The 24,375-nt window shown below is 42.9% G+C and overlaps 1 protein-coding gene, 1 long non-coding RNA gene and 1 pseudogene across 4 annotated transcripts in view; 1 reads left to right on the plus strand and 2 right to left on the minus strand.

Annotated features, from left to right (window-relative positions):
* Positions 1 to 24,375, plus strand: part of LOC125641876 (uncharacterized) — an 89,568-nt gene that overhangs the window by 29,564 nt on the left and 35,629 nt on the right. The window lies entirely within an intron of this gene.
* The window catches only part of GALNT10 (polypeptide N-acetylgalactosaminyltransferase 10), a 127,191-nt gene that overhangs the window by 17,823 nt on the left and 84,993 nt on the right, over positions 1 to 24,375 (minus strand). For all 3 annotated transcript variants that reach the window (XM_048862389.2, XM_048862386.2, XM_048862387.2), the window contains exons 5-7: positions 15,597 to 15,782; positions 12,767 to 12,950; positions 11,763 to 11,880 (exon numbers count right to left, since the gene is read on the minus strand). In XM_048862389.2, coding sequence (XP_048718346.1) covers positions 11,763 to 11,880; positions 12,767 to 12,950; positions 15,597 to 15,782 — 488 coding nt within the window. The remainder of the gene's footprint in view (positions 1 to 11,762; positions 11,881 to 12,766; positions 12,951 to 15,596; positions 15,783 to 24,375) is intronic.
* LOC125642011 (U2 spliceosomal RNA) lies at positions 6,184 to 6,293 on the minus strand (annotated as a pseudogene).

The following is a 24,375-nucleotide window of genomic DNA, read 5'->3' on the forward strand; positions in this document are numbered from 1 at the left end:
TTAGAGTGGTGCTCCTTACTCTAACTCCTGTGCAATACAAGTTACATTAGTGGCAGGTTGCAGCAGTGGCTGGGATAGGATTTCACTGCTTGGATATATCAGAAGTTCTATTGACCAAGAGACCAAGTATTCAGTATTATACAGTGATATTTTAAGCCCACATAATGCAGATCTGCAAAGGGCTTCAGCAGCTCTTCAGGGCTCATACAGCTGCCACCTTATAACATGCAGAAAGCAGGATTCAATGTATGGAACTTGGTTGGGAAGCAAGGATGGCTGCAGAAGCAGTGAGAGAAACCTGGAATTTATGAGTTACACAGACTATCTGCACTGGGAGGAGGACTGCAGAGTCTTCGGAGCCAGGGAAAGCCTGCAGAGCTTTAGTGATCAATAAGGCTGAAGGAGCCACTAAGGCCAAGAAATAATGGCACCTTGCTTCTACCTATGGGAGGCTACACCAGCTGTGCTCTTCCTCATCCCAAGGCATTAGCATTGCGTGCAGATAAAAGGACTGCCTGAACACAAGTTTAAAATGTATAAGCAGTCTCTCCCACCCCCAGCAGCGTAGTCGAGGATAAACTCAAGTAAATGAAAAGGAGTACTTGTGGCACCTTAGAGACTAACCAATTTATTTGAGCATGAGCTTTCGTGAGCTACAGCTCACTTCATCATGATGAAGTGAGCTGTAGCTCACGAAAGCTCATGCTCAAATAAATTGGTTAGTCTCTAAGGTGCCACAAGTACTCCTTTTCTTTTTGCGAATACAGACTAACACGGCTGTTCCTCTGAAACCTGTCATCAAGTAAATGAGTTTATCCACTTCTCATTTAGGGAATATGGAATTTAATTTAGATTAATTTACCCACTTTTTTTTTAAAACTACTACACCCCTGTTCCCTCTCCATTGACTCATTCTTCTGCCTCATCATTCCATGCCCTACATTCACTCATCTCCTCTCCACCTCACAGTTCCTCCTGCCTCACCTTCACCACGTGTGGGAGATATGAAAGGGAAAAAGGAAAAAGAGAGCAAGAGAGCAAAGTGCACGTGCCCTAGAGCCTCCAAGACAACACCATCCTCGGACTCCTAAAACAGGTCACACACACAGCAATAACAGGAATGTAAAGTTTCTGCAGCTGGACAGAAGACTGCATCCCATCTTGTCAGACTCAGGTCTGGCCATAGTGATCATGCACATGCCAGCCACAGTAGATTGTTATAACACATCATACTTGTGGGTGAATCCACAGAACCTAAGGAACCTCCATTGGTTCAGAATACAGCTGCCACCTTATAACATGCAGATTGAGAGGAGCACATCACTTTGGGGCTTGGATCCATGCACTATCTGCCCATGAGCTACCAAGTCCTGGTCTTAATCTTCAAGACTCTCAGTGCTCTGGGACCAAGCTATCCAAAGACTCTTTTCCCTTCTGGGACCATGGACTCAGGCACTGTGCAGTCAGTAGGAATAAGATCAGCTGCCATGGAACACCCTTGCTAGATGAGCTAAGGCAGGCCATAGATTTACAATTTTTGGATAGCACTCAGATACTATGGGGGGGAGGGGAGAACAGGGTGTGAGAACCTACACAGAACAGAGAAATAGGGTTAGTCATTCCGAGCTTTTACATAGCACTTTTCATCAGTAGATCTCAAAGCACAAGGGTGTAAAGTATCAGTATCACTGATGTAAGAAGTCACCTGGCATCAGAGAAGATTACAATCACAGAAGACGACATCATTACAAAAGATCCCAAGAGGAGACAGACTATTAAGCCAAGTAAAATTGCTGAAAGAACAGGGAACAAAGATGGTAATTTCTATATCCACTTTTCGGACCACAATTTAAAACATTTGGCTGCCTACTGATTTTTGTGCAATTGCAGCACTCTGGGAATAAAGCTGCAAGCTTTGTGAGTCCTACTGACATACCACAAGGAGCTTTCAAATATATCCAGCTCAGCTTTTGGTGCCTTTTAAATATTTCCTCATTCTGTAGGTGACAATGTGGCATTCAAGTAGTACAAATCTAAATTTTAAAGCATGCTTCCCATTCATTTTCATTGCTGCTTTGATTTGTTTTATTAGCAAGCTTCTTTGTGTGATGACAGAATTCATTACAGCCTCTATGAAGACAATTACCAGCTCTTATCTATAAAACTGGAGGAAAGGGGGAAAAAAGTGTGACATGCATCAGCAAAACATGGCTAACAGAAAGAATTAGAAAGTTAGTATTGAAGAAAAAACATATAATCAAGGGTTTGTCAAGTAATAACTGCAGGACAAAAATTCAGAATAGCTGTGTGCCAGCTGAGAGAATGGATGAAATCAATTACCCATGTTAGTTGGTTTTAGGTAAGGAATACAGTTAATCTGTATGAGACATAACACAACACTAAAAATACACCATTTTAAAAAGTGCCGAGACAACTTTCCTTTTCTGTAAGGCAGGACCGTGTGCCTTCACAAGAATGTCTGTCATGATTTGTTGACAAAACATAGCTGGGGTGGTTCTGTGTTTATTCTGAGTAGAGTTGATATAATGTGGAGCTTCCTATCTTCCCTGGCTACCATGACAGTAGATATCAAAGTTTCATTTTGATGAGATGAGCTTCAAGGTTCTAGAAGCCATCACTAAAGCTCCTAGAGGACTACAGATAAAGCCAGTCAGGGGAGCCAGTAACTCATTTGGTGATCTAATCAGATCTCTTTCCAGAATAATGGAAATATTCACAAATACTGCAATCCTGGGTTTTGAGGGAAGGTGGGGTCTGGCATCAGGCGAACTGGGGTGAAATCCTGGCCCCAGTGAAGTCAATGGGAGTTTTGCAACTGACTGCAATGGGGCCAGGATTTCTCACCCCTGGCTGTGTGATCCTAGGCAGATTAACTCTAAGATAGATAATATTACCCCAGTATTCTCTGCCGGACTGTAATGCTTCATTCACCATCTGTAAAGCAATTTAGATCTTCTGATGGAATATGATAGGGAAACAAAGTAATACTTCACCCCATCTCCACTATCCTCACATTATGCTAGTACATTCTCTTTCTGCTGCTCCAAGTAGCAATGTCGTACAAAACGTTAGGAAAAAACACTACTGTTAGAGCATAATTCCAAATTATTTGGATATACAAAGTCTACAATTTCCAGAGAATGTGCCAGAATGACAACATGCTGCCCCACGGAGAACTGGGAAGCAGCAAAGGGATCAGCCAGACCTTGGAAAGAAAGCCAACCTTCTACTATCTTCAAGGGGAGTAAGGAAAGGAAGGGACAAGTGGGTGGAGAGGAGAGTGGTTTGCTGTCTCTGAGGCAGGTGGCAGAGAAAGGAGGCAGTAGATAGATCAGGGAGTTCTCTGTATAGGAAGGAGGTAAGAGCAAAGGAAGCAACAGGAAAGAGCAAATGAGTAGATCTCAGCCCCACTCACTATGAGTATCAGCCACCACCAAAGCTGCAACTTATTTCTCTAGAGGGGATTAAGATAGCAAAAAGAACTTTGGAATGGTGTGTGACTCTGCACAAAGCACTCCCCTACTGCAGCAGTCATCATCGGTGGGGACCCTTCCCCCCGTCTGGAGTATTTGACATAGCGACAACAGCCATGTCCAGTAATCCCCTTTTGGGGTGTTTTCCACCTTCCTGCTGGTCTTTGGTAGGAAACTAGTTTGCCGCCTGATCCAGGCTTCATTTGGTAGCCAGGGATGAATAGAGACCGCAATGCTAGGTGATAGACGGAGATCAACTCTGCATTCAAAGGAGCGGGAGATGGGAAAGAGGCTGCCCTTTATCCAAACCCAAGCCCCTCCAGAATTAAGTATTCTGCCCTGACTTAAGAGAAAGCAGTAGAATGCCGGGCCTGTTTCCCTGTGGGCAAACATGAGCTGCTGGAGAGCTGCCTGAATACATGCTCAGAATAAGCAGTGAAGGCTCACAATGAGTGCTAATTTGAGCAATAAAACCAGCAACATTGTCAGATGCAACCCCTTTGCAGCTGCACCCTATGCTGAGCACCTGCAGCGGGGCCAGCGGTGAAACGTAAATCAGAACTGTGCTGCTAACGTAGGAGGCGGGGTGGCAGGAGGGAAGCCCAGACATTAATCATGCAGATGGCAACTGCGAAGTATTTGGACTTATTGTAAAACATGCAACCTGGTTCATGCTGTGGAAATTGGGAAAGCGTTCACATTTGATGCTTCTGGAGAAGGGTGAAGCACAGCAATTTGATCACCAGAATGAACACAAGAGGCATTATCTGTGACGAGGCAAGGAGATAGGACAGCCTGGGCACTACAGCATGGCCATATCTACACTAGCGAGGTTACAGCGGCTCAGCTGTACTGCTGCAACTGTTCCGCTGTAAAATCACTTGTGTAGCCGCTCTGTGCGGGTGAGAGCTCTCCCACTGACAGCGCTGTCCACATCGGCCCTTCTGTCCATGTAACTTATGTCGCTTGGGTGTGTGGTTTTTTCACCTCCCTGACGGCGACATAAGTTGTACAGACAAAAGTGGTAGTGTAGACGTAGCCTTACTAACAAAAGGGAAGCAGAAGAGGTATTTCTAGGGCCCTCATCACTGTAGTATCTAGGTTCCCTTGCATGGGAATGGCTGACACCGTGGGGGTACTGTATTATGCAAATTGGTGCAAGGATACACATTCCTCGGACTGGTGGTGGGAGGGGGAGAACAGAAAAACAGGAAGGGAGAATTTTTTTTTTTAAAAAACACTTTCCTCTTGGCTACTACAGGAGACTGAATACTGGGACAGACAGATGGCTTACTAGCCTTTGTGTAGCAATTCCTGTCTGTTTTAAGAGATGGAGGAAATCATAGGAAAAGGAAGCCAGCTAGGAGGTCAGTGTGTGATGTTTTGACTGCAAACAGGGATCTGACTGGAATGAGGGTCAATTACTTTCTGCTATTTAAGATTTGTGATTTTTCACTATTTAAGAACAAAAATCCAGCCACCAATGATATTTTTCACCAAACATAAGCACAGAAAATGCCAATTTCCACTCCCTTTCTCCACTCCCTCATTTTCTACTCCCTCATTCCACCATCACTGTGTCCATGAGCCTGCTCTGCTATTTAGTACAACACTGGCTTGGTACGAGGTACAGTCAGCTTGAGAGTGGCCGAGCTGTGTTACAATCAGTGTGTCAGTAAACCCCCAACCCTCCACCTGCGCTACTGCTTGGGAGTCACCTACACTGGAATGGACATGAGCAAGCACTCAAAGAAGAAAAAATGGTTACTAACCTTCTGTCAAGGTTCCTTCCTCACTCTGAACTCTAGGGGACCTGCATGAAAGACCCCCTAAGCTTACTCTTACCAGCTTAGGTTAAAAGCTGCCACCACCTAAGTGTTATACAAAGAACAGGGGAAGTGCCCACTTGGCAGCGTTTCCCCCCTCCCAAGCACTACACTCCCTTTCCTGGGGAAGGCTTGATAAAAATCCTCACCAATTTGCATAGGTGAACAGACCCAAACCCTTGGATCTTAAGAACAGTGAAAAGCAATCAGGTTCTTAAAAGAAGAATTTTAATTTAAGTAAAAGAATCACCTCTGTAAAATCAGGATGGTAAATACCTTACAGGGTAATCCGATTCAAAACATAGAAAATCCCTCGAGGCAAAACCTTAAGTTACAAAAAGACACAAAACCAGGAACATACATTCCATTCAGCACAACTTATTTTATCAGCCATTTAAACAAAACAGAGTCTAATGCATATCTAATTAGATTGCTTACCAACTCTTTACAGGAGTTCTGACCTGCATTCCTGCTCTGGTCCCGGCAAAAGTATCACACAGACAGAGAGAACCCTTTGTTTTTCCCCCCTCCAGCTTTGAAAGTATCTTGTCTTCTCATTGGTCATTTTGGTCAGGTGCCAGCGAGGTTATCTTAGCTTCTTAACCCTTTACAGGTGAAAGGGTTTTTCCTCTGGCCAGGAGGGATTTAAAGGTGTTTACCCTTCCCTTTATATTCCCTTCCATAACTGCTGTCCTTCGAAATGCGTTGCTCATGTCCATTCCAACCCTCCACCCCTGTCGGGGTTAGCCAGCAAGAAGGAACTGAGGGGGCTGTAGGGACCCTTTATACCAGTGCTATTAGCGTGTGACCCCAGGGGGCACCAGTGCCAACTCAACAGATACCACTGAGGGAAAACTTTCTGGAGGCAGTGCTTCGGGCAAGCACACATCTACACTGGAATGGACATATCAGATATTAAATGGTTAAGAACAGATATTACACTTGATCTTAGCTACATAGACCGAGACGCAATATGAACAAGCACTCAAAAGAAGAATTTAACAGAAATAAACAAATCTGTTGAAATTATAAAAACAAAAGCGAAGTCTGCTGAGCCTAATAATAAATAATCCGAAGGTACGTACCTTAGCTTTAAAATCAGGGCCTTAATTATCTGACAATCTCCCTTTTGCCAAGAAATTTCATAGCTTCAGAATTCTATCTGCATGTCTCTTTATTATGAACAAACCTTCTAGTCTTGTAATTCCAGCACAATTATTAAATTTATGAGCCATAGATGAATGTATCAATTTATCTTAATTTCTGAAATACAATGAGCCTCTTTCATTTTAACTGAAAGAAAAAAGGGTCTTTGCTGAGATTAGAGTAAATTTAGCCCTTCATAAATTACCATCTCTGGACTGAAATAAAACACACTGCGTTTCAGAGAGAATAAGCAAAACAGATGAATGAAGGAGTCTTGTTTCCTGTAGATCAAGCAGTGTGACTGCTGCAGCATGAGACACAAAGGGATTGCATAGCCACTGTCATCGCTCTTGGAAACCAGCATTTTCAAAAGGGGACCAAGAGAAAGAAGATGAATGCTGCCTCTGCCCTCTCCTGCAGAGAATTACAATATTACACAATTTCATTACACAACACTGAAAGGGATAAATGGATCCAACTGTAATGGAATCTCCAAGGGGAGATTCTCCCCCCCCCAACAGAGAGGACAAGAGACCTCCAATATGGCTTTATTACTTAGCCTTTTGTAAACAAACAATGGGAGGACAGTATCATTTATGGTGTGGTAACTGCCAGATGAACAGAGTCTGATAGGTCTTTAAACAGCATAAAGTCGTGCAGATTTGTGAAACTACTTGGTGAAAGAAACAAATAAGATATGAACTGGAGCAGGGACTCTGGCTGCCTAAGCTGAACTATGCATTGTTTCATGGTCATTGCTACCATCTGTTGGACCCATACGGACGCCAGCCAGTTTCTTTCAGTAGCCCCTAGGACTATAAGAATCAAAATGCTCATGTAAACTGTTAAAGGAAAATTGCAAATTAAACCACCACTGAGTTAAACAGAGATATGGGGTTGAATTCCCTCTAGGGCGTAAGGGGGCCTTCTGTACAGAAATACATTTTAACTAACCTTTAAAAATTAATTCCCTCTGTCTGTGAAATCCACTGCCACTTCCAGATTCACTGAAGATATCTCAGGATGCATGATTTCATGGCAGCAAAGGTAACAGGAGTCTCATGGGTTGCAATGACACCATTTTTGCTCAGCAAATTCATGCGCCACACAAACCCATGTCTTGGGCTCAGGCAATCAGCAGTGGTTAACAAAACCTTCCCCAAGCCAGGTGAGTCATCACCATCAGTCACTTACTATTCCAAATGTTTGGGGCTTATGCAAAATGAGAGCAGTCTTAGTCTAGCTCTTAGCAGTCAGGACTGCTTGGTTAGAAACTAAACCATCCCCATCTCTGGCTTCTCTAAACCAGGACTGAAACAACCAACTGTTAAGTGTGGAGATGTCTGCATAGCCATTACCCATACTGTGCCTGTTCTGTGAAAAGGCAACTTCATTCATCAGAGTCTACTGATCCAACATTCTTAATGAGTTCTACAATGAGAAAAAGTGAAGCCAGAGTTCTGCAGATGTCAGTAAGGAGAAAACATATTAACGTGGGAGGTGAGAATTTTCACACACTTCCATGGCTTCAGAAGAATGGAAGATTATAAAAGATATAGATATCTCAACAGCATTAAAGCATGGCCAATAGAGTGTCTCCTTATGTCATCCTCAAATGTCTAAGAGTTTAACAGTCACAACTGGGATAAAAAATAGCCTCATTCATATGAAACAACCATTGTCAGAGCCTCAAAAACATACGCACTGCCACCCTGGATTAGACCAGTTCTCCATCTAGACCAGCATCTGGCCTTTGGCAGCAGCTGGGCACTTCAGAGGAAATGCAGGAAACCTCATAGCAAGGAGAAACGTCTTCCTAATACACATCAGATCTCAGTTTGTGCCCTGAAGCATGACAGTTTATATTTATTTAGAGGTTAAAAAACTGCAATATAACTATGTTCTTACTGTCCATATATATATCTAACCCTCTTATGAATCCTACCAAACTCCTGGTCTTACTGATGTACGGTGGCACTGAGGTCCACCAGTTAATTATTTGTGTTGTGCATAAACACATTCTCTTTTTATCAGTTTTAAGTGGCAGGCTCCTTGATTGTCTCTTGTATGTGTATCATGGAAAATAGCAGGCTCCTGTCTCCCTTTTCTTATGCCATCCACTTTTTTATACCTCACCTATGCTCTTTGCTCTGCCCTTTACACCAAGTCTCAATCTTTTCAATCCCTTGTCGTATACAAGTCTTTCAATGGCGGGAGAAGGGGCAGGGTTTGGTTTGCAGTACCCATCCTGCACTCACCCCCTGAAGGGGCACAATTTCAGATTTCAATGGGGGGAGGGTGCAACTGTCAGTGGGGGGTCAGGGGCCACTTAGGTCTGAGGAAGCTCTTGAATTTTTTGAAATGGCAGAGAACATTATGACGCCAGAAATGATTTAGATAATCTTCTCCTCCAGTTCTGGTATGAACTCTGGGCCAGATTCTTATGTCTGCCTCCCGCTTTACCCACATTTCCACTCCCACCCCCTGAAGTTTTCCAGCTATTTGTATATAGATAGGCACCCAAAAAATCTGGATCCCGTCTTGTGGTTACCATTTTAAGTAAGCTGCAGCTGTCTCCTGGATAAGGGTGTGGGGTCAGAAGAACAATAGAGATAAAGGAGAGAGAGAAAAAGTGGGTGAGAAGACAAGGGCCATAAGAAGAGGGGAGTCTGGCAGAGGAGAGATGATCAGCTTGTTTTCATGGTGAAATGCGGTCCTTTAACCCATCAGCAGTAGCTGCTGCTGTTGGGGCACTTTGGCTCCAAGCAGCTCCTACTTCTGAGGTGGGGTGAAGATCCTGACGATTCTGCCTCCCTCAAAGCCCCACATCGCTCCACTCTGGGCTTCTCCCCCCCAGCCCGCACAGTTGCCGCCACTACCTGATTCAGCTGTTTGAGAGCCTCTGAGGAAGAGCCAGAGGCGACAGTTCCCCCAGTGGCCCCCAGAGCTGCCTACACACCAGAGTGCAGAGACCCCAGAGGAAACCACCCTCTGTTAGAGCTTGGTTACCAGGCTCCCCATTCTCTTCTCCCTCCTCCCAGGGCGGGGATGGCTCATCAGACTCTGTGGACGGGGGAAATGGGCTGTTCCAGTGCCAGGCTCACAGGGAAGGTGAATGCTGCGGCTGAGGGAACCCCATGAGTGGCAGCTTCCCCGGCACCTCCTGGGGAGCAGGGAATCTCTGACAGCGTCCATGTCACGGAGGGAGCCTGAGAATTAGCACAGAGCCCCTTCCTCAGCGGCAGCCACCCAAGATCCCCTGCCCCAGCCCCATGCTGTCAGGAAGGAGCCCAGAGAAGGAGCGGCCTCCTCATCCTGGTCTTGCAGCTCTGGACAATAGGATAGGCACAACAGGTGCTGCCGCCACTGATCCCTTCAATGCCTGCCCTCCCCCACCCAACTCCCAGGGAAGCCTTCCTAAAGCGAACAGGCGGCCTGAAGCACAGGGCGCTGGGAACTGCTCACCCCATCTAAGTGGCCCCCCTGCATTAACCGTTCTTACAGCTCCAGTCCCGTGTGGCTGCCTGGGCTCAGCTCCCCACTCAGGACATTGCGACCACTAGGTTTGGCCCAGCCCCCACATTCATGTGAGTGCCATTGTAATCTGGCACATGGAGACATCACTCAAACTCTGGCCTGGCCAGCCTCCCGTCACGATCGGGGTCAAACGAGCGTCACCGTGATCCGAGCACAGGTCGCAACGTCTGGAGTAGGGAACAAAGCCCAGCCAGACCCGTGGGACCAGAGCAGCTGGCAATTCTTTTGGTACATATTGTCAACCCTATTTTGGGACATCACCTGCAGGTTGAGAAACCCGGTTTTAGATGAATGTGTACTATTGATTTAGAGAGAGGCATCCTGTTCAGTATTTTCCAATCCAGTATGACATACACAGAGAGAGAGAGAACGAGAACCGACACACTGCAGTTGCACAGACAAGCACCCAGGAGTTAGGAAAGGCCAGAATTAAAGTTGTCTGTGCAATCTCAGTTCAGCCCCCTTGTGTTTACGCATTATGTTAGTCTAATTACATGACCGCACACCACTTTTTCCTCTGCCTCATTCAATGCACACAATGGGCCCCCTCTAGAGATGAATCAGGTTAGATAGTAAAGGAGGCTGTCTGTAGGACTAATTGCGTCCTTTCCCGATAAAGTTGGAAGGTTCCCCTTCCTTTCCTCCCCCCACTGATTCCAAGTTCGTCTCCTTGTCCAGCCAGTCCCAGTCTCCACACCTCTCCTCATCCAATCTCAGTGTTCACACATTCCTCCCGCACTTTTCTCACCAGCTCCCCTCCCTCCATCTCCTCCAGTCCCAATCTACTTCCTTCCCTCCCCTGGTTCAGCTTTTTCTCCTCTGCATTCAACTCAAATGGCTTTATTCTCCAGAAGGGGGTACCATTGTGTGCACAGGAGACAGACTCCCTGCTCTCAATTCCAATGCACAGCCCCATTTTGGCCTGCAGCGGCTGGTAGCAACCATTACAGGAAAAGCCCAGCTTCGCTCCTGTAGCCCTGGCCTGGAGGGGGCACACTCATCTATTCTGTGGAGATGGTACATACGCAGCATGGTCAGCACTAGCAGCTGTGAGGGAATGGAGCATGCTCAATGAGGATGGAATCTCTGGAAATTTTAGCTACTAAAAACCAAAGTCGGAGATGTGTGATTTTTCAAAGGCTTATAATTTGGCCAGCTTTGCTCTCCTTGTGAAAATACACCCCAAAAGTACATCGCTCAAGTCCTGTTCCAGAGCACAGGGACACTAGAACTTTTCAAAGAAAATGCTGCCAGACACCTGTTTTAAACAACATGGGCAAAATGTATTTCCCCCTAACCTTGTTCTTGAACACAACTGAACTATTTTGGCTAGAATTTTCCAGAAAACATCATCCTAAGGAAGATACCCTGGCATGGAAAATTCCAGCACAAACGATTAAAGTTTGAGAAAGTTATATGCAACTGAAAACAAGACCTTGTAATGAGAAATGTCAAGCAACCTTACTAATAGGTGGAACTACAGGCCTTGCTTATATTGAATACTGGTCCTAAAATGGACCCTGTGGCACCACACAGGTAATATTTTGTCACATTTCAAATTGACTATCACTAATGCTTTGTTTTCTGTGTCTTAGCACTGTCATGAATTAAACTGGCTATCTCTACTTACAACCACCCATACCTTTTGAACGTCTTGTTATATACACACAAGAGATAACTTTTGCTCCATACCTCAGAGAGCTTCTTAGTTTTCAAGATCTTTTCAAAGCAAAAGTAATTTTCAGAGAACATAGCTCACCTTAAAGGATATTTCATACTGTTCTCCTCCCCATATCTCCAGACCTGCATCATACCCTCCCAGCTCCCAGAACCACTTTCTATCGACTGCAAACAGTCCTCCAGCCATTACAGGAGACCTTAAGGAAAAACCAGACTCCGTATTACAAACATATTCAAGATACAGCGTTTCAGCTGAACATTAAGAAAAACAAGATACCATTAATATTTCTCTCACCACCCACTCCTAGTGCCTCTGCACCTCTGTCAGAGCATCTACCAGTTGTCCTTGCTTTACAACCCTTTCCCACTCCTTGCAACCCAGGAGGATTGGACAGGGCTCCCTTCGGAACCAGTCAACGCCACTCCTCATATTGGCTACTTGGTTCACTGTTGAGTGACACAAGGAATTCCCTCTTCTGGAGGGACCCCCAACATGTTACATATGCAGTCCTCCTTGCCCTTCCAGCCTGGGAAGCAAGAGACCAGAAATCAAGTTTCCTAGCAAGATTTCCTAGCATGGTAAGTTTTTGGGCTTGAAGTCAAAAGGTGGATCTTCAGTTTTTTGATGCAGAAATTTGATCCTATTCTATCGCCCTTTAAGGCTGGCAGGCACAGCAACAACGAAACAGTTTGATCCCAAATGATTGTTTCTGTAATCCACAACAATCATCAAAATTGGTCTAATTGTTCTACCGGGTTTTACCGGAGAATGACATATGAGCTATTTGTTAGTGTCCCTAATATCATGTCACAAACGTATGTTCCAAGGATCATTAGACATTACAATTTTCATTAACTTAACCTCTGCAGAGTTTAGGTTTCTAAAAAGTAGCCATAGGAGGAGACTGTGTCCACAGTTCTTGGTCTAAATGAAACGTATTACCCAACAAAATAAATAGCTGCTAGAAACAGAGGGTAGTTTACCACCAACTTGTGACTCCCCGTACAACAAGGCATAAGCAACCCTATAACAGGGCACCTTTTGTTAGCCATCTGTCACCACTCTGCATTTCAACAACTTACTCAAAGGGGTCACTAGAATCAGGTTTCTGTAATTCAGGAGGGATAGGGATCCGCTTGTAATACATCTCCCAGTCAAATGCCCCTCGCATTGCATCTCCAGCTTGGGTCTCATATCCAAAGTGGTCATGGTCAATTACGTCAATCATTGGGCACACAATAGTCTTGCGGTTCCGAGCAATGCGGTCTGAGGATCACAGAGAAATAAATTAGTAAGCATGTAGCTAGTGGTCCCTTTCACCAATAGTTACAAGGAAAGTATCTACAGGTATGAAGCCAATATTAAAACAAGAGTCTACTTTATCTCATTACCACGGAACCACCACCATACAACTAGTTATAATTCTAATACCATAGTCCAACTTTTATGCATCACTAAACACCTTCAGATCTAGAGAAGCTGTCTCATTACAGAATGGGTGAATTTTCTGCTTTGTTGTTTTTCTGTTTTTTCCTTAAAAATTGCATGTCGGTTCAGTATATATGAAGATGAGGAACCAATTATATTGGCCAGAATTAGGTTAGAATTATATTTTCCAGGTAATGTGTACTCAGTTCTGACCTGTGCTATCATTTCCCCTCAAACTAAAAGGTCAAGTCTGCACTGCAATCATAGGATGAAACTGCAGCTTTTGTAGACACACCTGAGCTAGCTTTAATCTAGCTAGCTTGCATACAGGTGGCAGTGAAGATACAGCAATACAGATGTCAGCATGAGCTAGTCAAAAGTAATTACCCAGGGTTCTGGGGGAGCATGTACAGCCCGCATTGAAACCCACACTGCTGCAGCTTTACTACCACCATTACCTGAGCTAGCCAGGTTAAAGCTAGCTCAGGTATGTCTATACGAGCTGCAGTTACATCCCATGACTGTAGTGTAGACATACCCTAAATCTTCTCTTGGGCAAAGGCTCCATGTCACATCAAAATCTCTGGTGTTATATGTATTTATGACATCAATTTATCATAAGTTATACGTACATGATGTAGAAAAATTAGGCACTTACTCCGGTAATAGCCACCCTATGGTGTGAGAGAAAAACTGAATGCATCACAAATGGAAACAAAAAACCTGGATAACTCCCCATCCTTCTCAATGGTCCCCTGCCACTTAAAATGCCAGACTAAACAGACTGTTTTGCATGTTCTAAGGACTTTGCAGAGCCCACAAAACTCATTTTAACAAGTGACCTGAGTGTGACCCCTTCTGCACTGGTTGAAAGCTAGTGCAATAACCCATTATGCCACCTAACCCCAATAAGCTTTGAAGTGTCGTGCCAGAATCTGGCAGGAAGTGATTCAGACTAATGGCATAACTAATCTTGGCAGGCTCTAGAAACATACATCTGTGCCTCCCCTCAATCTTTAATTCCAGCTGAAAAATACCGAGACAGGATTAGTTCCAACCTAGACATCTGGAACTTCAATATTCATTTTATTAACAAGTTTTCTTAACTAGAAGTTAACTTTAAGAACCAAAGTGACAGATAATATATTGTAGATTCCAAGGAACATCAGTAACAAAAATGTTTTATATTTTTAAATTAAAGCATACTGTACATGTTCTCATTTCAAAGGCATTTGGACCTCTTTTGTTTCCATTCCCTGGGGCTCAGAAAGTCGCAAATGTTTTACACCATGCAGAATTAATACCAGACACACAAATTGACGGGCCGTGAAAGTAACAGCATTGCTATATGAGAACCCAGATGACAATTTTTCATTTCAGTTTGCGACTACATGTTTTTCACCTCTTGGTGCTACTGTCATTAGTTGCTAGACAGATGCCATGTTTCACCCCAGAGTTGGCTGCATTCCCATGGCACATATGTCACTTGAAATAGGCTTGTAGAGCAGCCTGATACTCTTTAGGATTAAAGATGCTATATAAAACTGCATTGCAACCTTAAGTAAACTGGATGCTCCCAGATGCGCACGATAAGTCATGTGGCTGGTTTAGTAAGCACAGTCTTTCTGGTCCTACAAGTGTCCAGAGTCCAAATCCTGGCACTGGTCACATGCAAAAAACCCAGGTTGAGTGGTCTCATCCTCCTTTCCATTTGGGCATTGCAAATGGAACTAACTTGCAGTTCGGCACAAGTAGAGTCTCACTGAAAGGTAGGTCCAGAATTAGATCAGTAGGGGAGTGGGGTGCTGCAGGTCAGAATTAAGATGCACAGGAAAAAAGCCAGTTCCCTTGAAAAAGAGAACATTGTCCATTTAATAAGATACATGCGAAAGAATTCACCTTATGAAACTGCAATCCTGTTAAAGACTATTTTAAAGACCACTTTGTAAAGGATCACACACATTCTAGGTGTACATAGCAGCAATTCACATTATCCATAAAATATGATTTTCCACGTTTGCAGATTAAATATATTTCCACAGAAACAGTCAAGAGCTATTTAAAAACTACAAGCTTAGCTTTATGTCCTTCAACTAATTTCTCTTTACGAGCTGCTGAATGACTACATGAATGGTTTGCTCTTCCAGCAAACTATAAATTATGCAAGAGTTCTCTTAGTGGGGGGTAACAGAACATGATCTCTGCTTTTAATTGAACAAAAAAACTGTTTTGGGGGAAATTGTGGGTTTTATGACTCTCGCATAGAGAAATGCATTGTACTGAAGACTACAGGTCGCTGACAGCTCTCCCAGGATTTTCTTTAGAAAGTCAGTTTTCCAGATAGTCATTTATTTTCTCCTTTGGACATTTCTGAATGAGAAGATAGCAGCCTGGACATACAATAAACCATATGCCGACATCTGTCACCAGCTTTTTACCAGCCTGAAGATCAGTTTTGAGCAACACTTCAAACAACCTCCTTACCTAGCAGAGGTGGCAGCCAGTTCACATTGGCCTCGCAGTGAGAATCCAAGAATGTGATAACATCTCCTATTGCCACAGAGGCTCCCAGCATTCGAGTTCTTATTAGCCCTTCTCTCTTCTTGGTGCGCAGGATTCGGACATTTGGGAACTGGGCCATGTAGTCTTCCAAACGTTTCTTCAGATGTTCTGGGTAAAAGAGGAAAGTTAAAGAAGGTAACAATCACTCCTTAAGATGTAGCTCCTTCCTTAGCTGTTAGCTGTCTTTTGAACATGGTATTGAACAGCCTTTAACTAATGCACTAATAGGAAAGAGTGTCCAGGCAAGATGGAAGTAGTATGAGTAATCTTTAAACTGTGGGTTCAAAGTTTGCTCATGGATCTGGACCTCTGAAGTTTCCATGAACTCAAAGAGGACAACAAATGGATGGAGGCGCTTAAGACTAGAAAGAAGCTGGGGGACAAGAGAACACACAACAGAGCAAAAGCTAATTAACAGAACCTTGGGATAACAATGGAACTATTGACCAACAGCAGGGTTGCTCATGAGAGTAGGAGACCAAGCTTTTCCAGGAACTGAATCTGGATTAAGTGCTATGCCACAAAAGCATAGAAAGAGCACTTTCAGAATTGTATACAACACTTACTGAATTAGTTTTTCCTGAATTTCTTCAAGCAGACAAAGCACATCCACTCTCACATAAATGTAAACAAGCAAAAAAAATCCTCATCAAGTTGATTCTACAAGCTGGGAAGGTACAGAGATCATTACTGAATACCTGTTTGCAATTCAGATGCTACAGCAATGGGGCCACACAATTGTGACACACTACCCCTATGTTCATGACTTTCACAAAGCTAGGATTCGTTTTGTACAAAATGTGCCTTGTGATATATCATTTGAAAACTCAATCTACTGATCATCATCATCCTGGTAAAATGCGTGTAGCAACATTGTACGTAAAGTTATAAGACTCTGCTGTATGACATTGCTGAGACATGCTCAAAGCTTAGAAAAGCAGCCCAAATCAGTTCTTCAGAAACAAAAGGTTAGCCAGTACCTGAGCCAGGTGTCAATATAATCAAGTGGACTATTACCGGGTTAAGTGACCATTCTTTGGCAGGAAAGAGGGGTGTGAGTGAGAAATTTACATCTTGGCAAACAAACTTGCGGTCGCCTGAACACCAGCTGGAGAGGATTCTCAAAGAGAAATGCTATAAGAAGGGAGAACAGAGGACACAAAATCACCTCTCCCCCCTCACCTCTACTCACGGCATTAACAATGTTTGAAAGACAAAAGGAGCATCACTGAGCTGGGGAAGGGATCCTGGACTGAAGAACCCAGCCAGATTGCTGTGATCGTGTGGTGAGAAAAAAATTTGTTTTAAGTTCAGCTTGTTAAGTTAGGTATTAGTTTGCATTTTACCTTTTATTTCTTTGTAACCAATTCTGACTTTTATGCCTCATTTGGTGTAATCACTTAAAATCTATCTGTAGTTAATAAACTTGTTTATTGTCTCATCTAAACCAGTGTACATTTTGCCTGAAGTGTCTGGAACCTCCATTTGCAATAACAGGGTTTGTGCATATCATTTCTATTAACGAAATGATGGACTTTCTGTGAGCTTGTAGCTTGAAGGAAAGAGCTGGGCACATTTTTAGGGACAAGTCTGGGACAAGGAATTTGTGTCATTCTGCAATATAATTCAGGAGTGGCTGGCTGAAATCATTCATATAATTCAACTGGGAATGAGTTTGCATGCTAGAGAGTGTATGTAAACGGAGCAGGAGTGGTAGTTCTCACAGAGCAGCAGTATAGAAGGCACCCCAACTGGAGAGTCGAGGGGACACAGTTGTCCAACAGTCCAGTTTGTATCCTGGGGAATGTCACAACAAGTTCCTACACAGATGAATCAGCTCAGCTAGCCAAGGATCCCTCCCCCGCCCCCGATCCACCCCAATCTTAATCTAGTTATTCTGTTTACCATTTGGTGCCCAGAAGCAAATTTATTCCCTTTGTGTATCTTGGATTTTATTTTGGGGGCACGGGGGTCAAAGGTGGAGATAATCTTGGGAGTTACAATATACTTTGCATCTCACCTTTGATGCTGCCAGCAGCTGCAGTCACTCTCAACTAGCCAAAATCTGCTCTTGAATTCCCTTTAAATATTTTTAGAGTATTCCTTGTGCAAACTTGACATTTTTCTTTCTTCAGAGTCCGATTTTAAATCTCCAACAGCTTTAATAAGACCAAACTAATTTTGGTGGGTGTCTGATATCTGTATAGCTGGAGCAATTAAAATAATTTAAAAAATTAAGAACAGGTTGGTCTGCTTAGTAAAACCTTTACTGATTATTGCTATCTAGCTAAAACTAATACCTTTCCCTCACCCTTTTCAAGTCACTTTTGAACAGATCCTCTGCAGCAACCAGGAATCAATTTTCTCTAATTGAATGGATAAATCTTTCAAAAAAGCGACTCTCTGGGAGACCAGACAAGATATTAACACTCATTCCCCATGCAGCATTGTGTAGGCAGTGACTGGTAATTAAAAAAATAGTAAAAAACCACAACCATCACTCATTTAGTGCAGCCGTATCATTCTGTGCCATAATTGGAAAGAAAAAAATTCCCCACTCTCTGTCCAAAAGAGTTACCCAAAGCCAAGTTCAAGATATAAATTGTACCTTGGTTCCAGTAATCTAAAATCAGAGTAAGGTAATTATCATCAAAACATCTGATACTGAGTTACACAGTAATAAAAGAAAGGAAGAGAAAAGCAGGAGCTACGCATCTGATCCTCCCAATATTGACTTCACAGGACTGCAGTGTTTTCATAATCAGGCCCTACGGTAATTACTGCATCTAAATCAGTTTCCTCCACAAAACATTAGCAGGTCTTGAAAAACTGCTGAAATTTCATAGAATCTTAAATGTTCAGAGGTAATTATACAGCATCTCATTGTTTATGCTGAGGCACAGGTGAATACAATAAACATCTTTGATACTTAAAGAATTTGTGCCTGCTGTTTATTTCCCACTTGCATTCCAATGCCTTGTACGTACTAGCATTTTCTTCATGTCTTACAGTTCTACAAATCAATGCAGCTTCACCAGTTGTGGCACTTGCTGACACACTAGTGGAGACCAGCTTCCAGCATTTCCACACCATGTCACCTACAATGCTGACAGATGGATCCCTTAAAGGCAGTCAGTCTAGCACTGACTTTGGCGGAGCTGAACTAGGAATTATAGCAACCACAGAACAATTTAAGAACATAGCATTGGCACATTTCTCCATATGAAATGTGACGGTTGTTTCTATAGTAACCATGATGTCAAAGAGAGATTGTTCATTTATTAGCTGCTGCTAATTATCTGTTAAGAATTAAGAACAGTTTATGTGAAGTTACTCTACTAGGATAAGAGAGAGAAAGGACATATGAGTAGCCAAATTTCCAGAAGACACCAGCTGTTCTAATCCATCTAAATTCCCATACCACACCCTCACTGTAACATCAAAGGGTCAAGTTCTTTACCCTGAAAACTAAATGGAGGGTGAAGAGCCTCTAGCTCTTTACTCCTTCTTTGTCAAATAATTTAAGCAGTGAAATTAATCTTTTTTTTCCTAAATGCAACGAGGATGCAATCCAATAGGTGACCCTATGGGTAGCATTATCTGAATGAGACAGACAGACATAAGTGGGCTTTGAAGAACACCACAGTGTCCTGCTGTTTGGCTGCATTCATAAGAAAGGCTGGCTTGCAGGAGACAATGTTTGAAACACCTTCCAGTTGTGTTTTATATTCTCAGTCTCATGTTGGGAGGATAATAGCGTCTCATTCCCAACCATCGAATAATAGTGAAAAAACAAAACAAAAAGAACAGTAGCTTCGAGCTATCAGATCATTACAAAGGTGCTTTTCTTCACTGGTTGTAATAGTCCCCCGGAAACCTACAACTCGGGAAGGTTCTCTCTCCATCTGTTATACATCTTTAAAGCTACTCATTACTGCGAAGTTGGTCATAACTGCTTAACTGTTGGTACCAGAACCTGACCTGCCTTTTCTCAGGCAAAGCACTGTAAACTAGATGTGACAGAAATGGTAATTTCCTGGACAAACCATATTAAATGAAGTTTAAGTGTCTTAGGAGTTTATTGTATTAAAAATGCAAAACGTTTATGTATTATTGAAGGATTGTATGTAATGTCTCAGGAGGGGGGAAGGAGAGGCATTATGAGCTTCAAAGGACTCTTGAACCATGTAACCAGACAAGAATGAGCGTTTGAAGTTAAAAGTTTCCCAAGAAATTTCTAGGGGGAGGTGTATGCAAACACCCTGTCCATTTATGCAAGAACTCAGCTCCTCTGAGGCGGGGACCTTTGTCTGCTGATCACCTGTTACTTGAGGACAATATCAGTGATCCAGACTGTATAAAGGAGCAATTCACAGATTCATGGGGATGCTTGTTCTGTGCTAACAGCTGTTATGAACTTCTGATCTCAGAAAAACCCCTTGGTGGGATTGGAAGGACTGATCACCTGCCAGAACTCTTGCTGGAGTTGGGGTGATCTCTTGTAAGCTTTTTAGCTTGTGTATAGGTTCTTTTATTGTTTTTAATGTTTTCTTTGTAATGCTTTCACCTTAAGAATAAGTGTAACTGTGGGCAACTATGCTGTTTATAGCCTCCGAGGAGGAAGACTAACAGGCCTGCTTAGCCAATCTGACTTGCTGGAGAATTCACAGTATAGGCAGGGAACTGTACAGCTTGGAAATACCCCAGACAAGTGGAAGTGAGACACCTTCCCAAGAGAGATGGCAACTGGGGAGCTGGAAGTCAGAGCGGGTGCCCTTGGTGGACCACAGAGAGGGAATACAGGTGCAGTTGCCCTGAGCTGCTACGAACCTCCCTAAACCGCATTAATGGATGAGAGAGGCACTGAAAGACAGTGCTGCACAATAGCACATGCAGTATTGTTGAGGTCGAAGATGCAGTACGCTCCCCTTCCCAAGGCAAAGTGATGTGTCACAGCTGCCCCATCTCCAGCCACCACAGGAAATGTCACACATCAGCATAACGTTTTATTGCAAGTGTAGGACTGTGGTTTATTGACGTGCAAACTAGCAAGGTTCTACTATGCCTATGGATGTGGTTTCCCCTACCAAAAAAGTGTTGTCAGGTTAATGACAACACTCATGAGCTACCCTGCAATAAAAAGTGTGTTTTTCTAAAGGCAAAGAGGGCAAAAATAGAGAAGGGAAAAAGGAAAGACAGCCTGGGCGTGCTCTCCTTTGCTCTGATTGTTGGACCACATGCTGCTCAGACACCAAAATTTAGAATGAGACATCCATCTTCTACCAAAATGATGACAATACTTTATATTTGTTTTTAAAAGAAAACCTCAAACAAACAAGTTAGATAACCACACAAGTTGCTACAAATACGGGGCTTTAAAAAACCCAACTTCTTAATGCACCTTGACATGGAGTGATTTTTATTACAAGGGCAATTTAATGAATGGTAAACTGGATGAATTCCAGTGACAGTGACAGCATGTTATGTGCAATGTAATTTAGCTGTATAAATGATAAGATTGTATATAGATTAAAAACTAAATTGGTAGCTTGATGACAGACTAATAAATTTGATACACAATTAATATATTAACATTACTAGTCAGAACTACTTAAAATCTTTTGCTTTCTTTATTTTGAGTTGTAAATAAAGATCTATACTAAGGAGGAGGAGAAGCTCTGATAAAATCATTGCTTTAAACTATCACAAATAAAATGCTGTCTGATTAAAAGGTCTTCTCCTGGCTCAAATTTTTGTGGACTCATCCCTTCTCTTCCCTGTGTACAAAGTATCTAAGCATAAGAACTGCTTCCAAGTAACATGAAGTTGCTGACTGCTTGCAATACTGAAAAGTCTTTCCAGAATAAAAAGATTGCTGAGTTTACATGTAGGCTACTATTTCCTTCCTCAGTCAAGTGGCCCATAGCTATAAGGAGAAGGGAGAATTTCATTGCTCAGAAATGCCACCACTCTTCAGAAAAGATTACATGAACTTAACATACATGGAGTGCAGAGAAAAGTAGTTAAGTTTTGGGATTACTGTTTTTATTGCTTTTTTAAAAAAAGCAAAGCATACTAGAATCCATGGCAATTTGAATTATTTCTGTCCTAAAAAGTGACACTTACAAATGGCATTATAGGTTTCAGATTCATTGGATCTCAATTTTATAACAGATATAAAATGTGCTCAGTCTGCCAGTAAAAACACATTTTTTTAAACCAGTAATTGCTCAAACTCTCTCTCTACACTTTGACCATTGTTCTGGATTCTTTCCATCTCATGCATCAACACCATCCAGGCCAAGTTATGCCCTCATTGACACCTGTGGAAATCCACCAATTGATTTTACAGCTTATTGTAGTGTGACTGGGTTTTCAGAACAAGTTGTTTCCTATAAAAGCAGCTGGAAGAGAGCCAACAATCCTTAGCCTTATGTTGTGGGTTTAAATACAATTCTGCCAGATACAATTTAAGTCAGGAAAGATATTCAATCCACACAAGGACTGCTTTGGGGCTACAAAGAGACTTTATTCTCTTTAACTCATGCAGATCAGGTTAAATCAACTTTACAGACAGGAGCAAACCACTGTAATAACACAGCTCATAGTACTAGAAAATGCCTAGCCCGCTCTTTATACCTCATCCCACTACACACTGATTGCTGGAGACCAATAATAATAAATAGCATGAACACATACTTAGCAGCGACAGTAAATTTAGCCAGCTGCCTGCCTGAGGTACGTTTACACATGCCTCCCTCCCACCAAACAGAGCATGCACACCCTATTTTTAGGGTGACCTGAAGTCACACCACCTGAGGCTGCAATTATTTTAAGTCCTCTTAAACTAGTGTCAGGCCTAGCAAGTGCTTAGGATATTTCAAGGAAGAGGTAGGTACTTTAGAAAGCGGAGCTGGTGACTCAGTAGGCAGTTCTCTACAGTCAGCACTGACTGGGAAGACAGCAGGCTCTTTCAGAGGAGACTTAAAACCGAATGAAATCTCAGAGGACAGTTAAGACTCCCAGTGGAGAAGGGGGAGGCAAGGCCAGATAAGCTTTTGCTACAACTGCAGTGATTCCTGAATATTTGGAATTCTAAGACTGCCATAGACAAGAAATCACCACAACTTGCTGTTTTTGTCCTTTGAAGGAGAGTTAGGTGCTCTGAATAATTTGCCATTGCTCAAGCTGTTGGCCATTAAAGTGAAATCACTAACGGCTTGCACCATTGAAAGGTGATGAATTTATTCATTTGTGCTCAACCTATTAATTTAAAAAAAAACCCAACAAGCAGCGCACTTAGAAGGTGCCATAGACACTTGAAGTCTGGTCAGGAAAACATCCTCTGAGAGGGGGAGACACAAAGCTGAAAGGATCAAGACAGAGCCTTCTAGAGGCATTTTGGTTGGGACAAAGTTGAAGCACATGTGCAACACTGACATTCCTTTGCACTGCACATCTGTTCCATTTGACAGGAAACGCGGGACTGACTTTACAAGAATCTTGATCTCGAGTCAGATCTGGTCTGAAATCTTGTGTGGGAATGGGAATAAGTCATTTTTCCTTTTGACATTGAAAAATAAGAGATCTTAGTTTAAAAATCAATTTTAGTTCCCATCAAATTTGACCTTCAAGGTTCACACAATATAAAGCATGGATTGCATGATTGTAGTATGTGCTTGCACACACATGCACAGAGAATGGTCCACCCTCTTAAACCAATTGAAACCCACCATGAATATCCAAGCTAATAACTAAATCCCAAAATATTTCTTTGACAATAGAATTTTGGCAATATAAAGTCGCATCACTCTTACAGTGAACAGCAGCCAGTCTCCTGCCTCCTGGTGAGATGGAATTTTAGATGCAATTTGGACAAGGATAAGGGGGAGCAGTGGGGTCATAAGCACTGTAAGGAGAGAGAGCCATCCCTTACAATTTGAAAATTCAGAAAACTGCTTCCCCATACAGATGAAGAGCATCAAGGACACAACTGAGGTAACAGAACAGAAAAGGTTCCCAATTTGTGGTTAAAACTTCCACTACAGTTTATCAGAGATATAATTCCCTTTTAATGACAGGTTTCAGAGTAACAGCCGTGTTAGTCTGTCTTCGCAAAAAGAAAAGGAGTACTTGTGGCACCTTAGAGACTAACCAATTTATTTGAGCATGCGCTTTCGTGAGCTACAGCTCACTTCATCGGATGCATACCGTGGAAACTGCAGAAGACATTATATACACACAGACACCATGAACAATACCTCCTCCCACCCCGCTGTCCTGCTGGTAATAGCTTATGTAAAGTGATCATCAAGTTGGGTCATTTCCAGCACAAATCCAGGTTTTCTCACCCTCCGCCCCCCCCCCCCACACAAACTCACTCTCCTGCTGGTAATAGCCCATCCAAAGTGACCACTCTCTTCACAATGTGTATGATAATCAAGGTGGGCCATTTCCAGCACAAATCCAGGTTCTCTGGATTGTAGGGAAAGTGGTCACTTTGGATAAGCTATTACCAGCAGGAGAGAGAGTTTGTGTGTGTGGTTTTTGGAGGGGGGTGAGGGAGTGAGAGAACCTGGATTTGTGCTGGAAATGGCCCACCTTGATTATCATACACATTGTGAAGAGAGTGGTCACTTTGGATGGGCTATTACCAGCAGAAGAGTGAGTTTGTGTGGGGGGGGGCGGAGGGTGAGAAAAC

This window comes from Caretta caretta, chromosome 8 (genome assembly GCF_965140235.1).
Source record: "Caretta caretta isolate rCarCar2 chromosome 8, rCarCar1.hap1, whole genome shotgun sequence".
NCBI classification, from domain to species: domain Eukaryota; kingdom Metazoa; phylum Chordata; order Testudines; family Cheloniidae; genus Caretta; species Caretta caretta.